Source organism: Triticum urartu, chromosome 1A (assembly GCF_056163025.1).
Source record: "Triticum urartu cultivar PI428250 chromosome 1A, HENAU_Tu73, whole genome shotgun sequence".
In the NCBI taxonomy this organism is placed as follows: domain Eukaryota; kingdom Viridiplantae; phylum Streptophyta; class Magnoliopsida; order Poales; family Poaceae; genus Triticum; species Triticum urartu.
Genome location: NC_141873.1, coordinates 33,025,639 through 33,047,615, shown reverse-complemented (window position 1 = coordinate 33,047,615; position 21,977 = coordinate 33,025,639). Strand labels below are relative to the sequence as shown.

Here is a 21,977-nt window from a genome sequence, read left to right as displayed (position 1 = left end):
AGGACACGACCCCCATGCTCCTACTCGATCGGGCACACATTCTGGTCCGCTTTGGCCGCGTCCACCACGCGCACCGGCATGTGCACGTCGCGGCGAGCCCACACCAGAACTCCACACTTACCCTGCCGGGTTCGCGAACGACCTAACCCTACCTTGACGTGTTGGGTGCACACTCAGGATGTAAATGGTCAGTCCACTGGATGTTGTGGCCTGGCCACCATTTTTTACGTGGGATTACGCAGGAGCCCAGTTAATTTTCATGCGGGACATGTGGCGTCCACATACTGCCATATATATTTACAAAGCTTAGACTGGATAAACTGACATACAAAGGATCACTGGAACAGTGGATAATATTAGCCCACACTGACATAACGATAGCTACTAATTATCACTAGTGAGTTCGAGCTTCATTCAGTAGTCGCCTCTAGAGTAACAAAATCCACAAAGCAGCGGCAACTTAACTAAAAACGCCTATCAAAGCAGCAGAAATATCTCCTGTATGTGAACAAAAAGGAATATGCAACACACTCCCCATCCTCCATATCCCAAAATTAACAGAAAGCACCTAGAGTCCTAGACTCAAAACGGCACCAAATGATAAAACTATCAGCTAAGAGCATCTTCCATTCTTCTGTCAGCTTTGTGTCAGGCGACCTTTGTACACCAAGCTATACTCACTGATCTTTCACTTGATTAATCGGAATCAGAATGGTCCCAGGACTGGCCTCATCTTCGGTCGACTCAACTGATTTTTTCTCCAGAAACATCTCAACCTGCGGTCATTCAAGTTTATTAATAAGTTATTAAGACATACAGTATCATTTAAACGAACAAGGAAGAGTTCGTCAAAGGCCACAAAATCACAGGGAACTATTTAATCTTCGACATGCTCAACTTCGGAATCATGTTGAGAGAATTATCGGCATATGGAAAATGAGATTTCCTATACTGAAAGTTACTTCACATTATCCAAAAGAAAAACAGGTCGACATAACCGTTGCTTGTGCTGTTCTACATAACTTCATACGCCTACACAATGGAGATATGACTTGGCCTAGTAACTCGCTGTCCTGCTCCAATAGCCAGGTTCTTGGCCCATTGGGCGGCGCACCGACGCCGGGGCATGAATATGGTCACCAAACCGGTGACCTTCCTAGGAGGACTGATCGGTTCTTCGTGGGTCCTGTCTCTTAGTCCGAGGTGGCGGACAAGTCCAAGCGGCCGCAAATCTAATTAAGGATAGGATTATGGTCTTAATCATTGATGCAAAATTTAGAAAAATAGTTCCTTCGTCCGAAAATACTTGTCATCAAAATGGATAAATCTAGAACTAAAATACGTCTAGATACATCCCTTTTATCTATTTTGATTTCAAATATTTCCGGACGGTGGGAGTAGAATTTACCAGCCTACTTTTCCTGGGGTTATTGCTTTCTTGAACTAAGAAGCAGCTAGAGAAGGCTCCAGCCAACAACAATAAGCTAGCAGCGAAGAGCTACAGAGCTACTTCAAACAACAACAACAACGACAACGAACAACTACAAAACTAGCAGCGATGGCACGCTCCGGGCTCCGGCGATGGCGCGGACAGCGCCGGGAAGGAGACACAGCGACGTGGCAGCGTGCCCGGGAGGAGCCACGGCGAGGTGCAGGCCCAAGGAAGTACGCATGCAGCAGCATCACATCGAGAGAACGTGTCAGACCCACCCCGACGAGGAATGCTACACTCACGGAGGAATATACATGATCTGAACAATATACTAACAGGCTACGTGATCTCCTAAGTTGAACAGCCTTATCTTGGGGAACCTCTAGATACGCACTTCAACGGTTATTGGATGGACAATAAAAACCGGTTATTAGATGGGATTGGATCATCACCATCGATCTGTCTTCTCGTCGTCCCAAACGTTTCCAGCCGGCTGACTGATTGTGTCAAACACGGTTCCTTCTCTCCAGATGGGATTGGATCATCACCGTCGATCCTCGTCCCAAACGTTTCCAGCGGCCGACTGATGGGCACGAACACGGATCCTTAACTCCAGATCAGACCATCTTCCCACTCTTGGTCTCTTATTAGAAACCTAGAAACCTTTGCCATGAAGAAATAGAAAAGAGAAACCGATAAACGTAGCTGGATTAGTTGGTGTGTAATATGGCGGACATAGATGATGTCGCCATGACGGAACCGGACCTCACGCGACGCCCCATGTCTTCTGTGTGGATCGAAAAGGTGCAAGATTACTTGGTGAGGTACATGACTCGCGGTGACGATGCCGCTATGGTAGCGGTGGCGCCGGAGCCACAGCAGCACACGAGGATGATGCTCATCTTCCTCGCCACCGCCGGCGCCGTCTTTGGGGTGTTCACTCTCTTTTACCTGGAGATTAAATACGCGAAGGATTGGGACTACACGGTGGATATTGCGATCTGGCTATGTGCGTCCTTCGCGGGCAGCCTTATAGGAGTTTCTGCTTTGCTCATCGCAGACTGTCAAGATGGGTTTCAACAAGAGGATCGAAGATTCGCAGATTTCTTGCTCCAGCTGTAGAGCTTAATTAATTCTGTACTCCCTCACAGTGTAAAAAAACGTCTTGTATTAAGTTAAGGAGGTAGTATATATATTTGATAGGATGGAATAGATGATCATCCATGCATGTGCAAGTACCAGTTGACAACATGCATGCATATTTGTTATTTTCACTCTTATGTACCTATATATTGTAAACCACGACGTACGTGCGGGTCCTTCTACACCAACACTTATAAATTGTTCGCCGTGGAGATATCTGACCTCTCCTACACTTGGTTCAAATTCTTACGGTGAAAGCCTACGACCCGGCATCGGGTTGGGCGATGGCGTCGTCCTCGCCGCATCCCCCTTTGGGGCGTCGCTGGGAAGAGCCTTTGATCCTATTCACGCATTTCGTAGGTTGTCCACTCACCTTGCTTGGGCTATTCCGGGGGAAACCCTAGATCATAGTCTCCTGGATCGGACGATGACAGCGTCTTAGGTGCCATTCTCCGTCCCAGGCGCATTGTTTTGGAGCACCTGTTGGCTGGAGGGGCATGAGGTGGAGCGGTGTTTCATCTACCGCAGCAACAACGGTGGATATCGGCGGCGTGGCGTAGTGGAGCCTCGCCGCCAATAGCTAGATGTGAAGGAGACACATGTGTTTGCACTGCCCAAAGTTGCAGCTTCTCCCCCCCCCCTTCCCCCGCTTTATATGGAAAGCAACAACCGAAACAAAGTACACAGCCGAACGATACATGAGATGAGGTAGCCCTGAAAGAATAGCGATCTCAGGATAACCGGATCACACAGGACCCACGTGACTACACTGCCGAAAGAAAGCACAGAAAGAACTGAGTATAACGCCACGCTACGGCCTGTAACATCTAAACTCCACTACAACGTCCCGAGGAGCGAGAACGGTGCTAAGCATCGTCGCTGTTGAGTCCACACTGGACAAAGGTTTTCCCACGGAACAGAGACACAAAGAGAAGCTCCACAACAACTTCTTTAAGACGAAAGCGGCGCCCGCAAGCATCGTCGTTGTCGGGAACAAAGCGCGGAGGTTTTGCTCGGAAGCTTCCCTCATGACACCACGATGTCTCCAAGACAAGTGTGATGAGTTCAGAACTCCAGATCTGGATTGGGGCGTCACCACTGCCTGAGACAGAGAGCACGCACGAGCCACCCGCCACTCCACCTCTCGCTGCCCACATGACCAAGGGAGAAAGCCACCGTCACCGACATGGCGCCCGACGGAGAGCCAACCATGCGGACCGCCTTCCGAAGCCGTCACCTTGGCATCCAAAGTCCGAAACACCACCAACCGCCCACTTCATAGTGCACTAAGCGCAGTTGGAAGAGCAGAGGCACCACTCCACTCCTAGACCGACATTGGCCACTGAGTCTAGATCAACGCTGGCATGGTCGAAAGCGCCCAGGAATACGTCACTACAATCTAGTGACTCCCGACGGCCTCCACAAAGCAAGCGCCGACCATAGCCCGGTAGCCTTGGCCCAGGCAAGCTCCCACGACACCACGTCCATGGCAAGCGGCATAGATCTATGGTGTATATTTTTACGACAATAGCCACCTTGCACTGTGCCCGTCAGGAGGTGAACCTCGTTGCCGGCAGGCACCACCCCGACCGAGCCCAACCAGCCCTATCCTCAAGGTGCTTGGTTGAGATCTTGGAGGGATGAGTGGAATGCTGCAAGGACCAACATCAGGCTGCGGAATGTATGCTGAGACGAAAACACCTGGCCCGCTTGCAACAACACAGTCTACCAGGCACGTGCTACAGACCACGCGATCTCTCGTGATCGGATGGCTGGCGAGGAGGTTTGCGAGAGACAAACTTCAGCCGGTTGAGTTAAAGGATTTTCCGAGGCCTTAAATTGACATTTATCCGAGAAGGTGTGCATTGGGTACCGACATACTCCTACGACGTTATTACTATCTTTCAGTTACAGAAAAGTATTATCTTCATTCAAAAATAAGTGTTGTTGCTTTAGTCAAATTTGAATTAAAACCTTGACACTTATTTTGAAACGGAAGGTTGGATTAGATCATCACCATCAATCTGTCCTGTACTCGTCCCAAACGTTTCCAGCGGCCGACTGATGGGCACGAACACGGATCCTTAACTCCAGATCACACGATCTTCCCCCTCTTGTTCTCTTATTAGAAACCTACTACTCCCTCCGTTCCTAAATATTTGTCTTTCTAGAGATTTCAATAAGTGACTATATACGGAGCAAAATGAGTGAATCTACACTCTAAAATATGTCTATATACATCCGTATGTGGTAGTCCATTTGAAATCTCTAAAAATACAAATATTTAGGAACAAAGGGAGTAGAAACCTATCCCTTGGAAAAAAAATAGAAAAGAGAAACCGATAAACCTAGCTGGACTACTTGGTGTATAATATGGCGGACATAGAGGGCATCGCCATGGCAGAGCCGGGCCTCGCGTGACGCCCCATGTCTTCGGTGTGGATAGAAAAGGTGCAAGATTACTTGCTTAGATACAGGACCCGCGGTGACGATGCCGCGACGGTGGCGGTGGCGCCGGAGCCACAGCAGCATACCAGGTTGATGCTTATCTTCCTCGTCACCGCCGGCGCCGTCTTGGGTTTTTTCACTTACTTTTACGTGGCGATTAAATACCAGAAGCACTGGGACTATGCGGTGGAAATTGCGTTTTGGGCATCTGTGTTCTTTGCAGGCAGCCTTGCTATGGTTTCTGCTTTTCTCATCGCAGAGTGCAAAGGGGTGTTTCAAGATGAGGAACATCATATGTTAGCAGATTTCTTGCTCCAGGTGTAGATTCTTTAGATAGATATGTAATCATCCATCATCCATGCATGTGTAAACACCAGTTGACTGATACGTACATACTACGGTTTATATTGGTATACATTTTTATTTTATTTTTGATTGAGGGAAGGCATGCAATGGCAGTCGATTCACACATATGTCTGTTTCACTCGTACGCAACTATATATGCGCAGATGAACAAAAGTACGAACAGACTAAAAGTTGCAAGCTTTTCCTATACTTAGCCGGCGGCCGGAGTATGTACGTACCCAAATAATCTGTGCACTTTTAATTATTTTTTTAAACAGGCTTTGGTCCCGGTTTATATTATACTCCCTCCGTCCCGTAATATAAGAAAGTCACTAAACTTTCTTATATTACGGGACGGAGGGAGTATTATAAAGCCACACGGCCACATGCTACAAAGTATTGATGAAATTCTCAACAGCTGATCAAAGGAAAAAAAACATGACAAAGCTAGCTGATCAAAGAATAAATCTGCAGTGATTCCATTCCCACACCGGCGGCGTCTCCTAGTCGTTTGCATCGTTTGCTCGCCAATCCTTTAGGTCAGTAGGATTAAGTCTCCTGGATGTCGCCGGCAAGGCGGTGGCGGCGGCGATTCCAATCCCACACTGGCGGCGTCTCGGAGTCGTTTGCATTGTTTTGCTCATATTCTTGAAATGGTTGTTCATATCATGGAACTATCTGGGAAGAAAACTGGAGCGTCTGCATATTTTTTCCTATGAAACTATCATGGAAACCAGATGCTTATTCTTGAAATGGTTGCTCATATCAAAGAAGAGGCCTCCTTTGGCGCCGTTTTGGAGTTCTTACCCGAGTTCTGTTCTAATTACTAGATGATGTTGTGTTGATGCTGTTCTTCCCAGTTGATGGCAATATGACGTTGACAAGTGTAGTGATTCGGTTTGAAGAAAGAGAGAATAAAGTATCCCTATACATCAGTACATGTGGCTACTAATTTTAATTTTTTTTAGAAATGGAGGAAGACCTCGGCCTCTACATCTGGACGATGCATGCAGCTATTTTATTAATTGTTCATACAAGACCTTACAAAGTAATACAATAGTAAGACTAAAGCCATCGTCTAGGCAACATCTGTCGCTACTCCTATCCAATTGATGAAGGGATGTTGATAGTCTGGGCCTAATACCAAACAGACCTCGCAACCAAACCTACCATCTAAGACCTGAGGTCCCATTCAGGACGCCTACCGGGTATGGGGCACCCACCGGTCCGGCGAACTGCTCAACCAGGACGCCTACCTGGTATGAGGCTGCCACAGCCACCTGCCATCAATCCATCTTCAGAACTGTACTGATGCATCTACCTTGCCCGGTGTAGCTGTCGTCGACGCCACTACGACGCCAGACCGCGTCACCCTCCTGCGCGAGTTCATCTCCGCGCATCGGACGCCGAGTCACCACAGTGCCATGCCGCCGAGATCTGCCGCCATCAATGAGTGAGATGAAGGACTGCTCCACCAAAGAATCTGTCCTCTAGTCCCTCGATCACGTGTGCACCTCCAAGAATGACGCCCCAAAAGGGGGAACGACACTAGAGCGCCGCCGTCATCCGGTCATCCGATCTAGGGTTTTCCCCAGAGGTAGCAGAGAGTGGTCTTGAACTTCTCCATGGTGATGCCTTCAAAAAGGAAACGATGTAGATAGCGTCGCCACTGCCGGCCTTAGCAATAGCCAAAAGCAAGTTTTCACCCAGATCTGTTCGAAGAAATCCAACTCAAACGGTTCCTCAAACGTTTGAGTCTAGTAGTCTGATGGTGCATCTGATGGTGCATCTCTGGGGAATTCTGCTCGGCGGCAGCGAGTTGGGTCGGGACAGGTTAGGGATTTCTGCTCGCGGTTGCGGCTGTGGGGAATTTGGACTTGTTTTTTTCTTTTTTCTTTCTTTCGAGGTAGTACATGAAAGGGCCCAAGGCCCGGCCCGGTTGCGTGTGCTTCGCATCTCCCATTTTTTGTTTTCTCGGAGAGAGAGAGAGTCTCAACTGTTTCGAGATTTCGAGAAAATTTCTGATTCCTAGAATCATGGATTCAAAAAACGTTCGCCGAATTCAAAAACCTTTCTTGAATTCGGAAAATGTTTGCGATTTCAAAATAATGAATATTTTTTTAATTTTAACGACTTTTTTTGTTTTTGAAAAGGAGGTTGCACCGGAAACCATCGCCGGCTGCACCGGCTAGATCAGATATGATCAGAGGCGCCGTCAAACAGTCCACCAGGCCCTCCACGCCGCCTCCACCGATCCGACACCCGATGGCGCGCCGCCGCCGACCGTAGCCACCATCCTTCCCGATACAGTGACGCGCCATGCCTACAGCTGATACCGCCCGAGGCAGGGCCGTTCACCACGTCGCCGCCTGTCGCAGCCATTGCCGTCGCGCCGCATAGATTGGATCGGCCGCGCCACCACGTGTTTAGGGGCCCCGCACCACCCCTAAGACGTGGGAGAGTGGGAGTCCTCGACCACCGCCGTCGGCCTCCGGGCTTAGCCCGGCGGCGGCGGGGGGAGGGGAAGAGGAAGATCGCGCCCTCGGCGGCTAGGGTTTGGGCGCCGCCCGAGTAGCCCTAGCGGGGACGACACGGGGGCAGTTGGACAGGGTCCTCGATAATGTTTGAATTTTTACCCCTGGCTCAATCAATTTGCTTATGGACACTTGATGAGTGAAATCAAGCATCACTTGACATTACTATAGCTTACTCCTGTGAAATTAGTACGTGATCAAAATAGAATAGCTGATAATCTAGCTAATATTGGTCGTTTTGGAGGTAATACCGCTTGTCGGTTAGCATCTCCAATGGCAAGCCTAAAATTTGGATATCTAAAAAACAATTTTAAACTAGATAACGCCTTGCGTGTTATTGCAGGAATCAGTTGCAATATATTTGAAGAGATTTGATTTTATGAAACATGAATATTGGAATTAATGATGTATGAACTAAAACAAAAAATGTATATTATATAGTATTTGATTGTTGTATAGTTAAAAATGCATATTAACACCTGGAAGGTAGCTGGCCTTGCGTGGCGCCCAAGGATTTGGTTACTGGATGGTAAATTTGCTTACCATTGGTTAGTCCTTTATCTCACCACCAACTATAAACACATATATCAAAAGTTTCAATATAGACAGCGGTGTATTGTTAAATGGCCATGGCAACTCTCACATAATAAGAAACTAGTCGTGGGTGTTGTGGTAACGGGTGGAGATCTCTGCAGTACTGCATTTTTTTTAGAAAAGGAGGTTCAACCCCTCGCGTCTGCATCAATCGATGCATGCAACCATCTTTATTAATTATTTCATAAAGATCTGACAACAACATACATCAATCCACCCAAAGCCACCACTCACACCTACAAACTCGATAATATGGAGTGCTCTCACTCCCTATATCTAAAACAGGTGTCCTCGCCGATCCATCCACATAACGTATCGAGACCAACAGCCGGTGCAGCCTACCTAAAGCGCACACCAGATGCTCACGTTTTATAAGCCGCCATCATCATCGGACCACTGACCCATCTTCAGGAGAGATATCTGCATCGTCCTTGTCAGTCTGGACATCCATCGATGCCACCGCCCTGCGCTCATCCGCCCTGACGGGAAGACTCTGGAAGATCTGTCGTGCATAGCACCTGCCAACCAGGCATGACTCAGCATAGCACCTGTCGGCCAGGCATGACTTGACAGCTCCACCGAAGCTCCGTGCAAGACGAAGCCGCTCCACGTCCTGCCTCTGTCTTCCGGCGCTGCTCCACACACGATGCTCCCAAGAGAGAAACGACACCATAGTGCCGCCATCGTTCAATCTGGAAGACCAGATCTAGGGTTTCCCCCAGAACAACACGAGTGGGTCGACAACAGTTACACGACGATGCCTTCATCAAGGTCACGGCGCAGAACGCCACCATCGCCAGGCGTCAGCTCGGTTTTCACCGGCAACCATGTTTCCCCAATTCGTAGCCGGGACTAGATGACGGATCTGGAGATCCGACCACCCAGCCTCAGGCCGACCACCTTCGACGAAGGAGATGACCACCACCGCCATGTCCCGTCTCCATGCCGAGAAGGGCCGTCGGACTCCACCACCGTCAGTAACTTCACCCGACGCCAGGCCACACAGCCACCAATAGCACATCACGGGCACCCCGGGGATGCCTCCCCGACCTGCCTCGGCGCCGATCCAGAAGGCCGAGCGCAAGCAACAAGACGAATCCGGCGAGCAACCAGCAAAACCGTGTGCACCACGGATGTCAGCCCGAAGGGGATCTCGCCCGACTCTGCCTAGCACAGGTGCCATTGCCCCCGCGTCGTCCGGATCCGGCAGATCGACCACCGGCCGCCGTAACCATCACCAGCACGCAGCCCGCCTCGTGCAGCCCTCCACGCCCGCCACCGTGGCAGCCCAGCATCGCCGCGCCCCACACAACGCCGCGTTCCGGCCAGGGTAGATCGCCCCACGGCGATCCTGCCTCGCGAGAAGGAGAAAGCGCCCCGCCGCCGCCCATGCCGGGCGGGCTTCGCCCACCGGCACGCTCTGGCGGCGGCGAGGGGAGGGATGGGGAGGAGGTCATGGTTCGGCGGCGGCTAGGGTTTCCTCCCCTGCCGCCCGTGGGAGCGCCAGAGAAGGTCGCGAAACAAAGGTTGGTTCTATAGTACCGATGACACGTGGGTGCAGAGGTCCACACAATAGCGAATGTACTGCACAGTGCGCTTTTGCAGAGGATGCCCGAATCCCGTGGTAAGTACGGGCAATCCATAACAACTGGTCACGGGTTCAAATCTGCACCTTTTGCATATTTTGTAGGATAAAATTAAGGCATTGTGGGGGGAAAAAGACCTCGACATCGCATTGTGGACGCAGCAGGAAGATGGTGCTCTTCTCGTAGTCGTTTCTCACATTATCTGTTCTAGATATGCGCTAGCTTGTCCGTCAAAATTGATAGAATTCCTGAATTGACCCTTTTGAATAAATAGCATAGGTATTCAAAATTCTTCCATTTTCAAAATTTGCAGGGACTCAAGAATTAGTGCCAACATTTTGTCGAACCGTTGATAAATTACCGTTTCTCCAGATTTCCGGTACTCAATATTTTACATTTTTAAGAAAAGGTCGTGCCGTTTTCCTCGTCAAATATCATGTTCTCAAATGTTGTCTACAAGATCCATTGTTTGGGTTTTAGGTACTAATTAATGTAGTAGCTAGCAAGGAGGTCAAATTTCGCTCAATAGTTTTTGACATTTTTTCTACTAAGGTTTTTTTTACATGGATTATGTGTCTCCTAGTCGTCGTTAGGCCTCCCATACCGCACCTTCATCCTCCATTCCAACAATGCCCCCCCCCCCCCCCACGCCGCCCTCACCAGACGAATTGGAGAAGCAACGATGGATAATGTGGTTGGCGCAGGCAAGAAACGATTGATGACGATGTGTTCCGCTAGAGAGAGAGAGAGTGCATGTAGGAGCAGAAGGAGGCGGAGCTACCTCATGAGAGAACCTCGGCTAGAAGTCGGAAGTTCTGATGTGCAAAAGAGATGCCAAGAGAGAACGTAGGAATGCAACAGACATCATCTTCTCGAAGGCCATCGATGAAGAGTGCGCTCGGATGCCGACACAGAGTAGATCAAAATTGGTCCTACAATGGGTGTTGCAACTTGCAAGAGGTTAATCTCTGATTCTGATTCAAAGAGGCTGATGGTGATGTGTCGTGGGGATAATGCCTCCGAGAATTCTCCCACCACCACCTAATTTCGCTCCGTCTTCAGCAGCTACCTTGCCATACACTTGAACAGGTACCTAGTGCCGATTGAGCTAAGTTTCTATTTACTAAGTTAGAACCATAGATGATGAATATCATAAATTAGAACCATAGATGATGATTTTTCCTCTCTCTAGCTAGTAGCTTAAACTACAATGTGCCTCATACCAAGATAGCTAGGGCTTAGGTGTGAGTGCAATCGTTAATTCTTTTTCCTTTCTAAGACCTTTTTTTTACTATTCACACCCACATGTTTCGAGCTTCGGGAGACTGCTTGCTGCATGTGGCATGAGCGAACGGCGGATGCCAAATAATGTGAAGTTTGTTCATGAAGGTGGTACTAGAAATTAATCCTAAGGACGGTACCATAAAATCATTAACCTCACATGTTAGGATGCTCTAATTACAACACTGTTACTTGGAACTAAATCACAATGTTCATTTATTGTTTGCATATAAAAAGTAAAGTCAGGTGCGTGCACAATCTTACTGCAAAAACATATACATGCAAAATTAATTCCTGTCCATAAATTTAGGTGCAACAAGTTTTTGTAGGGCTCATACGAAAGAACGAAATGCGCTCAGGGAATTAACTACTATTAATGAAGACTCCTATTAAGGTCTTCTAGTTAGCGGATTGAAATATTTTGCTTTTCCGTCATACCCTCAAGACCAAAAGCTGCCAAAGGCTATCAGTGGTTCTTGTAGAGGCACATGAGGAAAAGAGATAAAAGTGAAGTGTGGATTCTCCTTCGTTGGTGGGAATGAGAGGGATCGGAAACAAGATGAACTCTTTACGTTAATTTGGGTGAACAGAGAGTTGTTCTTGCAGAGTATTCCGCCACATAACTTCATGCCAAGAATGATAGTCTCGAGTACCAGACAAATCAGGCCTAAAAAATTATGGCTTCAAAGGTTTGGGGCAAGGACTTCTATGAACCACTAGTTACTGAAGCATTGAACTTCGTTGGTGCCAACTGAACTCGAAGAAATAGCTTCTAGATGTATTGAATCTTTTTGCATGTATCTTCGACTTTAGCCTTTCTAGTTCAGTTGTCGAGACCTGTTATTCTTGTAATTTGCCTCCGTTGAAAGGGTTGGGTCAGCTTACAGTTGCTTTGTTAGCTTTTCCAATGATGCCATGCTTGTAAGACCTCTTCCACTGGACATGTGCTTTAGCTGAGGTGCTAAACGCATTAAAGAGTTTAGAAGCTAAAGCCCAATGCATAGGTGCCTAACTTGTTGTAGCTAAGATTCCTTTATTTAATCATTTAGCAACTAAACTCCCCCATGCATTGGTGGGCTTAATTCATTTAAGTGTTGTTTCTAAGTTCACGCGCTTGGCATTGTTTCTTCCTGGGGTCCCCAAACTCATCTCTCTCCTATTAGTTACCATACCACATCAGATTTTTCACCTAGATGGCAGCCTTAGCATATGTACAAGGTGGAGCACTGGGAGGGGTCTAATGTGCGCCATTTGGATGGTGATGCTTGTACTTTTTGGGAAGTAAGTTTGTGAGCCAATTTGTTTCTATAATATAAATCAGAGAGGGCGACCCCTCTTTTATTCACACAAAAAGTGCAACAAATTTAGTTTTATATGTGCTTGCAAGCTTGAATAGAAATCAAACATTCCGAGATGCATAGTTGCTCGTTCGTGCAGATCATAGACCTAGTTCACACATACAAATGTCATACCATGACACAAAGTTTGACTGGAGCCAGTGAAACCCGCGTGAGGTGTTTGATGAAGCCTTGCTTAAAAAATCATGACCAATTTTTGATAACTGCACAATAGACTAAATATTACAATTTATTGCACTTTTGAAATAAAGAAAATAATATAAAGGAAACTCGGTACAAATATGTACTCCCTTCATATCACAAATACATGTCATTTTGGATATGTATTTGGTCAAATATAAATTAGAACTTTAAAAGCAAATGTATATACAAATATAAACATTGTTCTAAATATTGAAATAAGGAACTTGTGAACCATATGTTTAGATTTGTCTTGGAATATGTATTTAGAATATTTTTTTTCTTTGTTTCACATATGTATAATAAAAAATCAGTGGTCAAAGGTAAATGTTGAAGACGATTACTTTACAAAACAATACGTATTCATGATATGGACCTGTGGAGAGTAGTACAGTATTTGTGCCTAGCTTGTGATTTATGTTTCTGTCTTATTGGATGACAGGATATATATTTTTTCTAGGAAATACATTGTTAACATAAAATTTTCAATCATGTGAAGTTGTATAGTCCTTCCATTCATAACAGTCAACGAATTTGTCTGCTTTTTCCTTGTTCTGTTAGTACTAGCACTACAATTTTTTCTTTTGCGGGGGAGTATTAGTGTACTACATTGCAATAAGAGTATTAGTGTACTACATTGTAGTAAGAGTTCTTCTAGTTGGATGGACGAGCCTCCGAGTTGTGTCACTAAATTTGTGGACGATTTAATGTTGTTTGAAGTTTAATAAAGCTAGCCATGATGGCCATCACTCAAAAGAGAAAAAAAACTTGTGTATTGATTCGAAATGTTGGTCTAGGCTGGGATTGGGTGGGCCCCATGGCACGATACAACCCGTGGCAAAGCCGGTCCAGGCTTAGGCTGGGCTTGAAAAAGCCTGGTGTTCAACAAGCAAGCCCGAGCCCAGCGCGACACGACACGTTTTTTGCGTTACACACAGTGGCAGAGCCAGGAAAAAAGAATGAGGAGGGCCGAGTGTTGCTGAGCCTCGTCAGGGAGGGCTAACCCACCATAATACACCATTTTGATAGCAAATAATCACTTGTTCAGATGTATATTAGGCTTAAATCAGTTGTATTAGGGGGGGGCAGGGCCCCTGCTGGTCCCCCCCTGTCTCCGCCACTGGTTACACAAGCCCAAGCCTGGCCCGACGCAAAAGCCTTAAGCCCAAGCCCGGCCTGACATGACACATTTTTCCATCACACAAGCCCAAGCCCGACATGATGCAAAAGCCCAAAGCCCGAGGCTCCCCGGTTGGACTTCTGGGCTATCCGCTAGTGCTGCTCAGAATCATCATCATCAGAAAACTAAAAATACTTTTTCCCTCTTGCTTCTAGATCAGGAGCAAAGGGGAAGGGGAAGCTAGAGGATATCATGCAAGAGTTGGCTCTGAAGGAAGAGGATCTTGATGACGTGATCTTCAAGGACGACGATGCCCCTGCGGAGGAAGAACTCAGATGGATGGTATTGGCGCATGTGCACATGGACAAGGGTTTTAGTACCTACTGGTTTTCCGAAACATGTGATCTGCTTGGGATCTAGCAAGACAGGTGAAGATCAAAACCCTAGAAGATAACATATTCCAGATGCAGTTTAACTGCTTAGGGGACTGGGAGAGAGTCACCCAGGGGGGACTGTGGCACTTCAGGGGAAATCCAGTTATCATTGTTCCTTATGACGGTTACTCGAAGACCACATCCATCGAGTTGTTCAAGTTTGAAATCTGGGTGAGGATCATTGATCTGCCGATAGCATATCACGACAAGGTGAAGGCGCTGGCATCAGAGTTGGGCGAGTTTGTGGACTCGGAACCTTCATCCTTCGATTTTGAGGGCAACTTTTACCGGGTGAGGATCAGGCTAGATGTGCGCAATCCACTGAAGAAAGTAACGTCTCTGATCCGCGGTGGAGAGCGGCAGATATTTGCAGTAAAATACGAGCGTCTACCCGACTGGTGCCAAGTATGTGGCATGATGGGCCACGATTTCAAGGAACATGGTGATGGAGTCCACCCTCCTTCGGCGCTGATTTTCAAGAATTTGCGTGCTCCAGCTACCACTGCATGGGGGACGAAACGCCGTAACAGCAACCAGAAGGGCGGGAGGCAATAAGCAGGTCAGAGCAGCAACGGGCAGGAGAAAAGTGCAGGAGCGGAAGAACCGTCGTATGTTGATATGGAAGTGAATGATGAAAACCGTAAGCACAACTCCGACGGGGTGTTGCAGAGTCATAACCCGGGGTACGGGTCTGGAGATAGTGCCAGCGACAAAAAGTGGAGAGACGCCTCTTAGCCCACCTCCAAAACAGGACTCCAAGAGGTCTAAACCAACCCTACAAACTAAGAAGAATCCTGCTGGAGTGCTGAAGAAGATCCTCCCACAGGGCAAAAACTATGATGCTAGATCGGTGGCCTCCTCGGCGGAGGACCGCCGGGCGCAATGAGTTTGTTAAGTTGGAACTGCCGGGGTATTGGCAACGCCCCATCAGTTCAAGAGCTCCGCGAGATAGCGGTATAGTTTGCCCCTAAAGTGCTATGTATAATTGAAACTCGGATAGGGAGGGATAGAGCAGAAAATCTAGCAAACACTTTAGGTTTTGATTCATCATTTGCTGTTGACTCCGCTGGTAGAAGCGGGGGCCTAGTTCTTTTTTGGAATAATGAAATAAAGGTGAAAATTTTGGGCTACTCGAGGTTCCATATTGATGCAAAAATCTGTGATATTGGTTCGCAACCTTGGCGTTTGACATGCTTCTATGGAGAGGCACAAACACATCTTCGCCAAACGTCATGGGACACCCTGAAGGGGTTGGCTGCTCATAGACCCCTCCCATGGGTCTGTTTGGGCGATTTTAACGAAGTGCTAAGACGGGACGAACATGATGGTATAGGTCAGAGATGCCAAGCATAGATGCGAGGCTTTCGTGATGCCGTGGATGTTTGCGGTTTGAATGAATTGGGTTTCCAAGGCAGGATGTGGACGTTCGAGAAGAAAGTGACAGGCAGCACTTACACCAGGGTGAGGCTAGACAAAGCCCTTGCTACGGCAGAATGGAGCTCTCTGTTCCACGGTGCAGCGGTGGAACACCTTAAGGCGGCGACCTCTGATCATTCGCCTATTCTCTTGAAGTTGGAATCCACGGCGAGGCATCAAGCGAGAGAAAAGCTCTTTAGATACGAAGTTATGCGGGACTCTCATGCAGAGTTGAAGCAAACCGTGAGATCGGCATGGGATCCAAATAGCCAAAACCCATCTGTGAGTGCTGTACGAGCAAAGCTAGCATCGTTGGCTAGCAATCTGGGAGAGTGGAGCAAACACACTTTTGGCAGTGTGCGAGGAGAGATCAGAAGTTTGAAAAAAGAGTTAGACAGGCTGAGAAACATAAATGGCAGGACCGGCCCGAGTGCCGCTGAAGTGAAGATAAACGATCGCCTAATCGAGCTGTACCTCCGAGAGGAGTTGATGTGGCGCCAGCGGTCGAGAGTAGATTGGCTATCGGCGGGTGACAAGAATACACATTTTTTTCATCTTAGGGCATCGATGAGACGCAGAAAAAACTTGATCAAGTCTCTACAAAGATAGGACGGACAGCTCACGGATGACCCAACCGAGATGCAACAAATGGCGTGGTAGTTTTATCATATATACCTCGGAGGGGGTACAGGGGATGGAAGAGGTGCTGCAACATGTACTAGCAAAGGTAACAGATGAAATGAATGACAGTCTCATGGCTCCATTTAAGGAAGAGGAAGTTAAAACTGCACTCTTCCAAATGTTTCCCACGAAGGCCCCCGGGCCGGATGGGTACCCAGCCCACTTCTTTCAAAGACACTGGGACATATGTGGGGCCTCGGTCACCAATGCAGTTCTTGGTATTCTAAGGGGTGAAGAAAGTCCCGCATGCATAAATGATACTTTGCTGGTTTTAATACCAAAGGTAGCAAATCCAACACTTTTGACTTAGTTCTGACCCATCAGCCTTTCTAATGTATTTTACAAAATAGCATCGAAGGTACTTTCAAACCGTCTCAAAGTGATCTTACCTGATATCATATAAGAGGCGCAATCGGCCTTTGTTCCGGGGAGGCTCATCACAGACAACATAATCTCAGCCTATGAGTGTCTACATTTTATGAAGAGAAACCGGTCGAAGAATAACAGTTTTTGTGCATTGAAGTTAGATATGATGAAGGCTTATGACAGAGTTGAGTGGAGTTACCTCAAAGCCATTATGGAGAAACTAGGGTTTGCAGCACCATGGGTCTCCATCATTATGAACATGGTATCTTCAGTCTATGAGTGTCTACATTTTATGAAGAGAAACCGGTCGAAGAATAACCGTTTTTGTGCATTGAAGTTAGATATGATGAAGGCTTATGATAGAGTTGAGTGGAGTTACCTCAAAGCCATTATGGAGAAACTAGGGTTTGCAGCACCATGGGTCTCCATCATTATGAACATGGTATCTTCAGTCTCTTTATCAATTTTATTTAATGGCTTGAAACTGGAGGAGTTCAAACCCTCCAGAGGTATTCAGCAGGGAGATCCTATTTCTCCATACCTGTTCTTGTTGGCAGCAGAGGGCCTTTCGTGCCTTTTGAAATCACAAAACCAGTCATCCCAGCTTGGCGGAATTAAGGTGGCACCGACGATACCGTCAGTAAACCACCTATTATTCGCGGATGACAGTCTGCTGTTTTTAGGGCAAGTGTTAATGGAGCTGAAGAGGTATCAAACCTACTGGAGACCTACTATGCGGCATCGGGATAGAGAATAAACAGAGAGAAATCCTCTATATTTTTCAGCAAGGGGTGCCCGGAAATTGTAAGATCGGCAGTGAAAGGCCATCTTCATGTTCCCAATGAATCGTTGAGTGACAAATATTTGGGGTTACCTACGGATGTAGGACACTCCAAAAAGGGGACTTTCAAATATTTAAGTGATAGAATTTGGGAGAAGGTAAAAGGATGGATGGGCAAACTACTGTCAGCAGGAGGGAAGGATGTGCTAATTAAGTCTGTCGCCCAGGCTATACCTGTTTTTTCAATGTCATGTTTCAAACTCCCCAGGAGGCTGTGTGGGAACATAAGTGCCATTATTCAAAAAAATTGGTGGGGTTGCAAACAGGGTAAACGAAAACCAGCATGGGTATCTTGGGAGGTGATGACAAGACCTAAGTATCTGGGAGGTTTGGGCTTCAGAGATCTTGAGCTGTTTAACTTGGCTTTACTGGCGCGACAGGCGTGGAGACTTCTTCAGGAGCCAACCTCCCTGAGTGCGAGGATTTTGAAGGCTTCTTATTATCCTAATGGAATCATCCTCTCGGCAGAATTGGTATCTAGGCCATCATAAATTTGGAGAGCAATATTGGAAGGAAGGGATATTATGAAGCAAGGAATCATTAGCAGAATTGGCAATGGCCAGAGTACAGATATATGGTCAGACAACTGGATACCGAAGAAGGCCTCACGTCGACCGATCTTATCGCTGGTTGCTAACCCACCACGCATGGTGCATGAGCTACTCCTTCCAGCGTTGGCGTCCTGGAATGAAGATCTAGTGAGGAGTGTATTTTTGCCAGTTGATGCGGGCGAAATCCTAAAAATACCTGTATGCATGCGAGATGTTCCTGACTCATGGGCATGGTATCCGGATAAGAAAGGTAATTTCTCGGTTAGCTCAGTCAACCGAATGATCATCAGCACAAAGATAGAAAGGGAGAGTTGGTTAGAAGGGCGCGCGGGCACCTCAAAAACCTCATCAGAAGAGAAGGCTTAGAGCTCTCTCCGGAAGCTGCAAGTTCCGTCCAAAGTTCGAGTGTTCTTATGGAGGCTGGCACGGCATTCATTACCGACAACGGATGTTCTTCGAAACAGAAACATGTCAGTGCAAGATGCATGTCCTCTGTGCGGAGGGGAAGATTCATGGAGACACGCTCTTGTCTCTTGCACTATGGCAAGATGTACACAGGAGAATACCTCGGCTCTTCGGCTGTTGTGTTCAGTGGCATCAAGGATCCTTTGATCCTTGAAGTTTATGCGTGCAAAGAGGCAATGGCCCTGGCAGAAGACCTCAACTCCGGAAGCAGAGGACTACATGCAGCGATTCTACATGAAATATCAGAACGGATGAGTCTTTTTCTTTCTTGCAATTTTGTTTTTGAACGTAGAAATTTTAATTTCGAGGCTCATGATCTCTTCAAGTTTGCTAGTAGTCTTTCGGTTGGTCGTCATGTATGGTTGGGCATGCCTCACGACCTTAACCTTGTACCCACAAACATTTTGTTGGTTTAAATAAAGACCGGCGAGAATTCTAAAAAAAATCAGAAAACTAAAAGAAATATAGAGTTTCAGTACTGTGCCCACAAGTAGCAGAGGCCACGCCACATCCTCTACCGGCCAGGCAGCCGCTGCTGCAACCGCCGTCGACGAGCGGAGCGGCAGCGCACCCCACCTCCCCTGCCCACCCGGCCGCGGCGCCGCATTTTCTTCCCGTCCGGTACTAGCCACGCCCCATCTTCTCCCCGATCCAGCAGCAGCCACATTTCCCCATCTCCTCCCCTGTCCAGCGGCTAGCACCCACGCGTCGCCGTCCGGCCGTCCGGCCGCCGCGTCGGACCTCCTCGCCCGCATCTGCCGCGGCGAGCCGGCGCGCTCGTCCCTACCCCTCGACCTCGAGTGGTAGGCCAACATTCCCTCCATCCGGCCGCCGCGTCGCAGCTTCCCCCATCCGGCAGATGCGGCGTCGCCTCCGCTCCGTCCACGTCCGGCAGCGGCAGCCACGCCCCTGTCCCCGCGCGCACTGTTTCCCACGCATGGCGAGCGGGCGGCGGCCGAAGGGATTTGGGGGTTTCTCCGTTCGCGTGCAGCGGTGGTTGGGATTTGGGGATTTCTCCTTCCGTGCGTCTCTGCACCCTCCTCCTCCTCCTCCTCCCCCACGCCGTGCTCCAACGGCGCCACCTCTGATGGCCGAGGAGCATCCTGCAGATGCAACACCTCGGATGGCCGAGCAGCACAATGCGGCCATCATCACCAGTCCACTGCACGACGACGATCTGCTCGAGAGGATCCTGATCAGCCTCCCCCGCGCCGTGCCCGTCTCCGGCCGCTGGTGCCGCGTCGGGCTTCCTCAAACGCTTCCGTTTCAGCCACCCGTCGTCGCCCCTCGTCGGCGTATTCGTGGACAACAAAAACGAGCGCATCCCCCGCTTCCACACCGGCATCACCACCGGCAACCCCGGCATCGCCTCACCCGCCTTGACGATCTCTGTACAGGGTGGTCAGGGTGGGCCGCGGCCCACACTGGGATTTTGAATGTGCTTTATATACCTACTAGTAAATTGTACGTGCTTTGCACGTCATTTAAATACGTGTGCAAAGTTCAATTCATGGATACACGGCTTGCTCCCTTCAGACATGGCACCTTCGCATGTAAGGCTTCATCAAGTTCATTATTGTAGCCATTCTGTTTTGTATATATGTTGCCTGAAAATAAGGGTTCAGTCCTGTATATAAAGGTTTACATGCTTAGTATTAATATCTCGTACTAAGCTTACTTCTTGAAAACTTCCAACTTCTCCCTGACGCGATTAGTGCACGCGTTGCAGACGCTCTGCCAGTGTGCGTACCTTACCAGTTACATGCATGAATGGATAACCTTAGGCAAGTGAAACTTTTCCTACATTGTATATAGTGATGGTTCTAGAAACCAGTGGTACGTTCATTGGTACTGTAGCTGCGAATCCTGCAATTTTCAACCATCCGATTGACTCTATCAACGGCTCACATTGCTTTTTGGTTTTGAGATCCAAACATTTAAAACTTGTACACTATAGAGTAGTATAGATATCTATAATTGGGCCTGAGAGGAAAAAACAGCCCAGTAACTTATCCAGGGACGAACGCATCACGGCCTGTCCAAGCAGAACCCTCGTCTCGCCCGGTCGCCCCCCTCGCTCAGCGACTCCTCTGCGGCTCTGCTCGACCAAGACACCCAGCCGTCGCGGCTTCGCCGGTCGCCGGCCGGAGCCCGGAGTTCAGCCGTCCAGGAGATGCCCGCCTCCCCTCTTCCCGGCTTCCTGCCCGGCCGCCCGGTCCAGCCGCGCCCCTGCAGACTGCGGTCCCGGCGTCCCGCATCCTCTTTCTGGCGCCCCGCCGGCCCGTCCGCCCCCCTTCAAAGCCCCACCACGGCGGCAAACCCCTGGCCGATTTAAGGTACCCAAATGCCTCAATTTCAGACTTAGGTTTGCTTTTTTTTGCCCCAATTTCATGTACATTTAAGGCTTAAATTTTGCCTCAATTATTTCATTATAGTTGTCTTGAATGAAGCCAACTATCATTTCTTCCTCAATTACTTTCATTCTTTTTTTTTGCATAATCAATTACTTTCATTCTGCACATAATGCCTCAATTTACTTGTGTATTGTGTATTGATAGAAAGTAATTTTTGTTACAGAATTAGTGAAGAATGAAGAGGGCCGGAGACATTGTTTCTCTTTTTCAAAGAGAAGTTATTAAGATAGGGAAGAAGAAGAAGGCAGGGACTATGCCGGATGTGGCCCAAGAGCAAACCCGAGAACTTTTGTGTACGCATGTTGTGATTGAAGAGCAAACTAGATGGTTGATAGTCTTTTGGATGATTGCCTAGTCACGTACATTGAGAGGGACGTTTTCTCCCAGATGAATGAAGATGATATAATTGATACCTTCGTGGCAATGCAAGAGCGTAGGCCAGAAAAATAGTCTTTTTGAACTCGTCAAGGTATGCACTATGGTCTAGGTAGTATTTACTATGTAGGCTTCTTTATGCAAAATTAGAATTTAATTGAGAATTTTAGAGTGTTCATAAGACCATATTGCTTTATGATATTGATAATTAGCTAGCACGTTCATATAACATATTGCTTATGAAAAAAAATTGGGGGGCGGACCACCCTGGTGTCAAATGCTAGCTCCACCACTGCCTCCGGGACTGCTGCAATGGCCACCTCCTCCTCTCCGGATCCGACGGTTCACTGTGCATCTATGACCCGCTCTCCGAGCGGCGTGTGCCCATCGGCCCGCGCACGCATCTTGACCAG

At 48.0% G+C, this 21,977-nt stretch overlaps 1 protein-coding gene across 1 annotated transcript; it reads left to right on the top strand.

The window, feature by feature from the left end:
• The first annotated feature begins 14,485 nt into the window (after window positions 1–14,485).
• Window positions 14,486–15,010, top strand: LOC147988774 (uncharacterized). Its single transcript, XM_087535867.1, has one exon. The coding sequence runs from the start codon at window positions 14,486–14,488 to the stop codon at window positions 15,008–15,010; it is 525 nt and encodes a 174-aa protein (XP_087391993.1).
• Window positions 15,011–21,977: the final 6,967 nt, after the last annotated feature.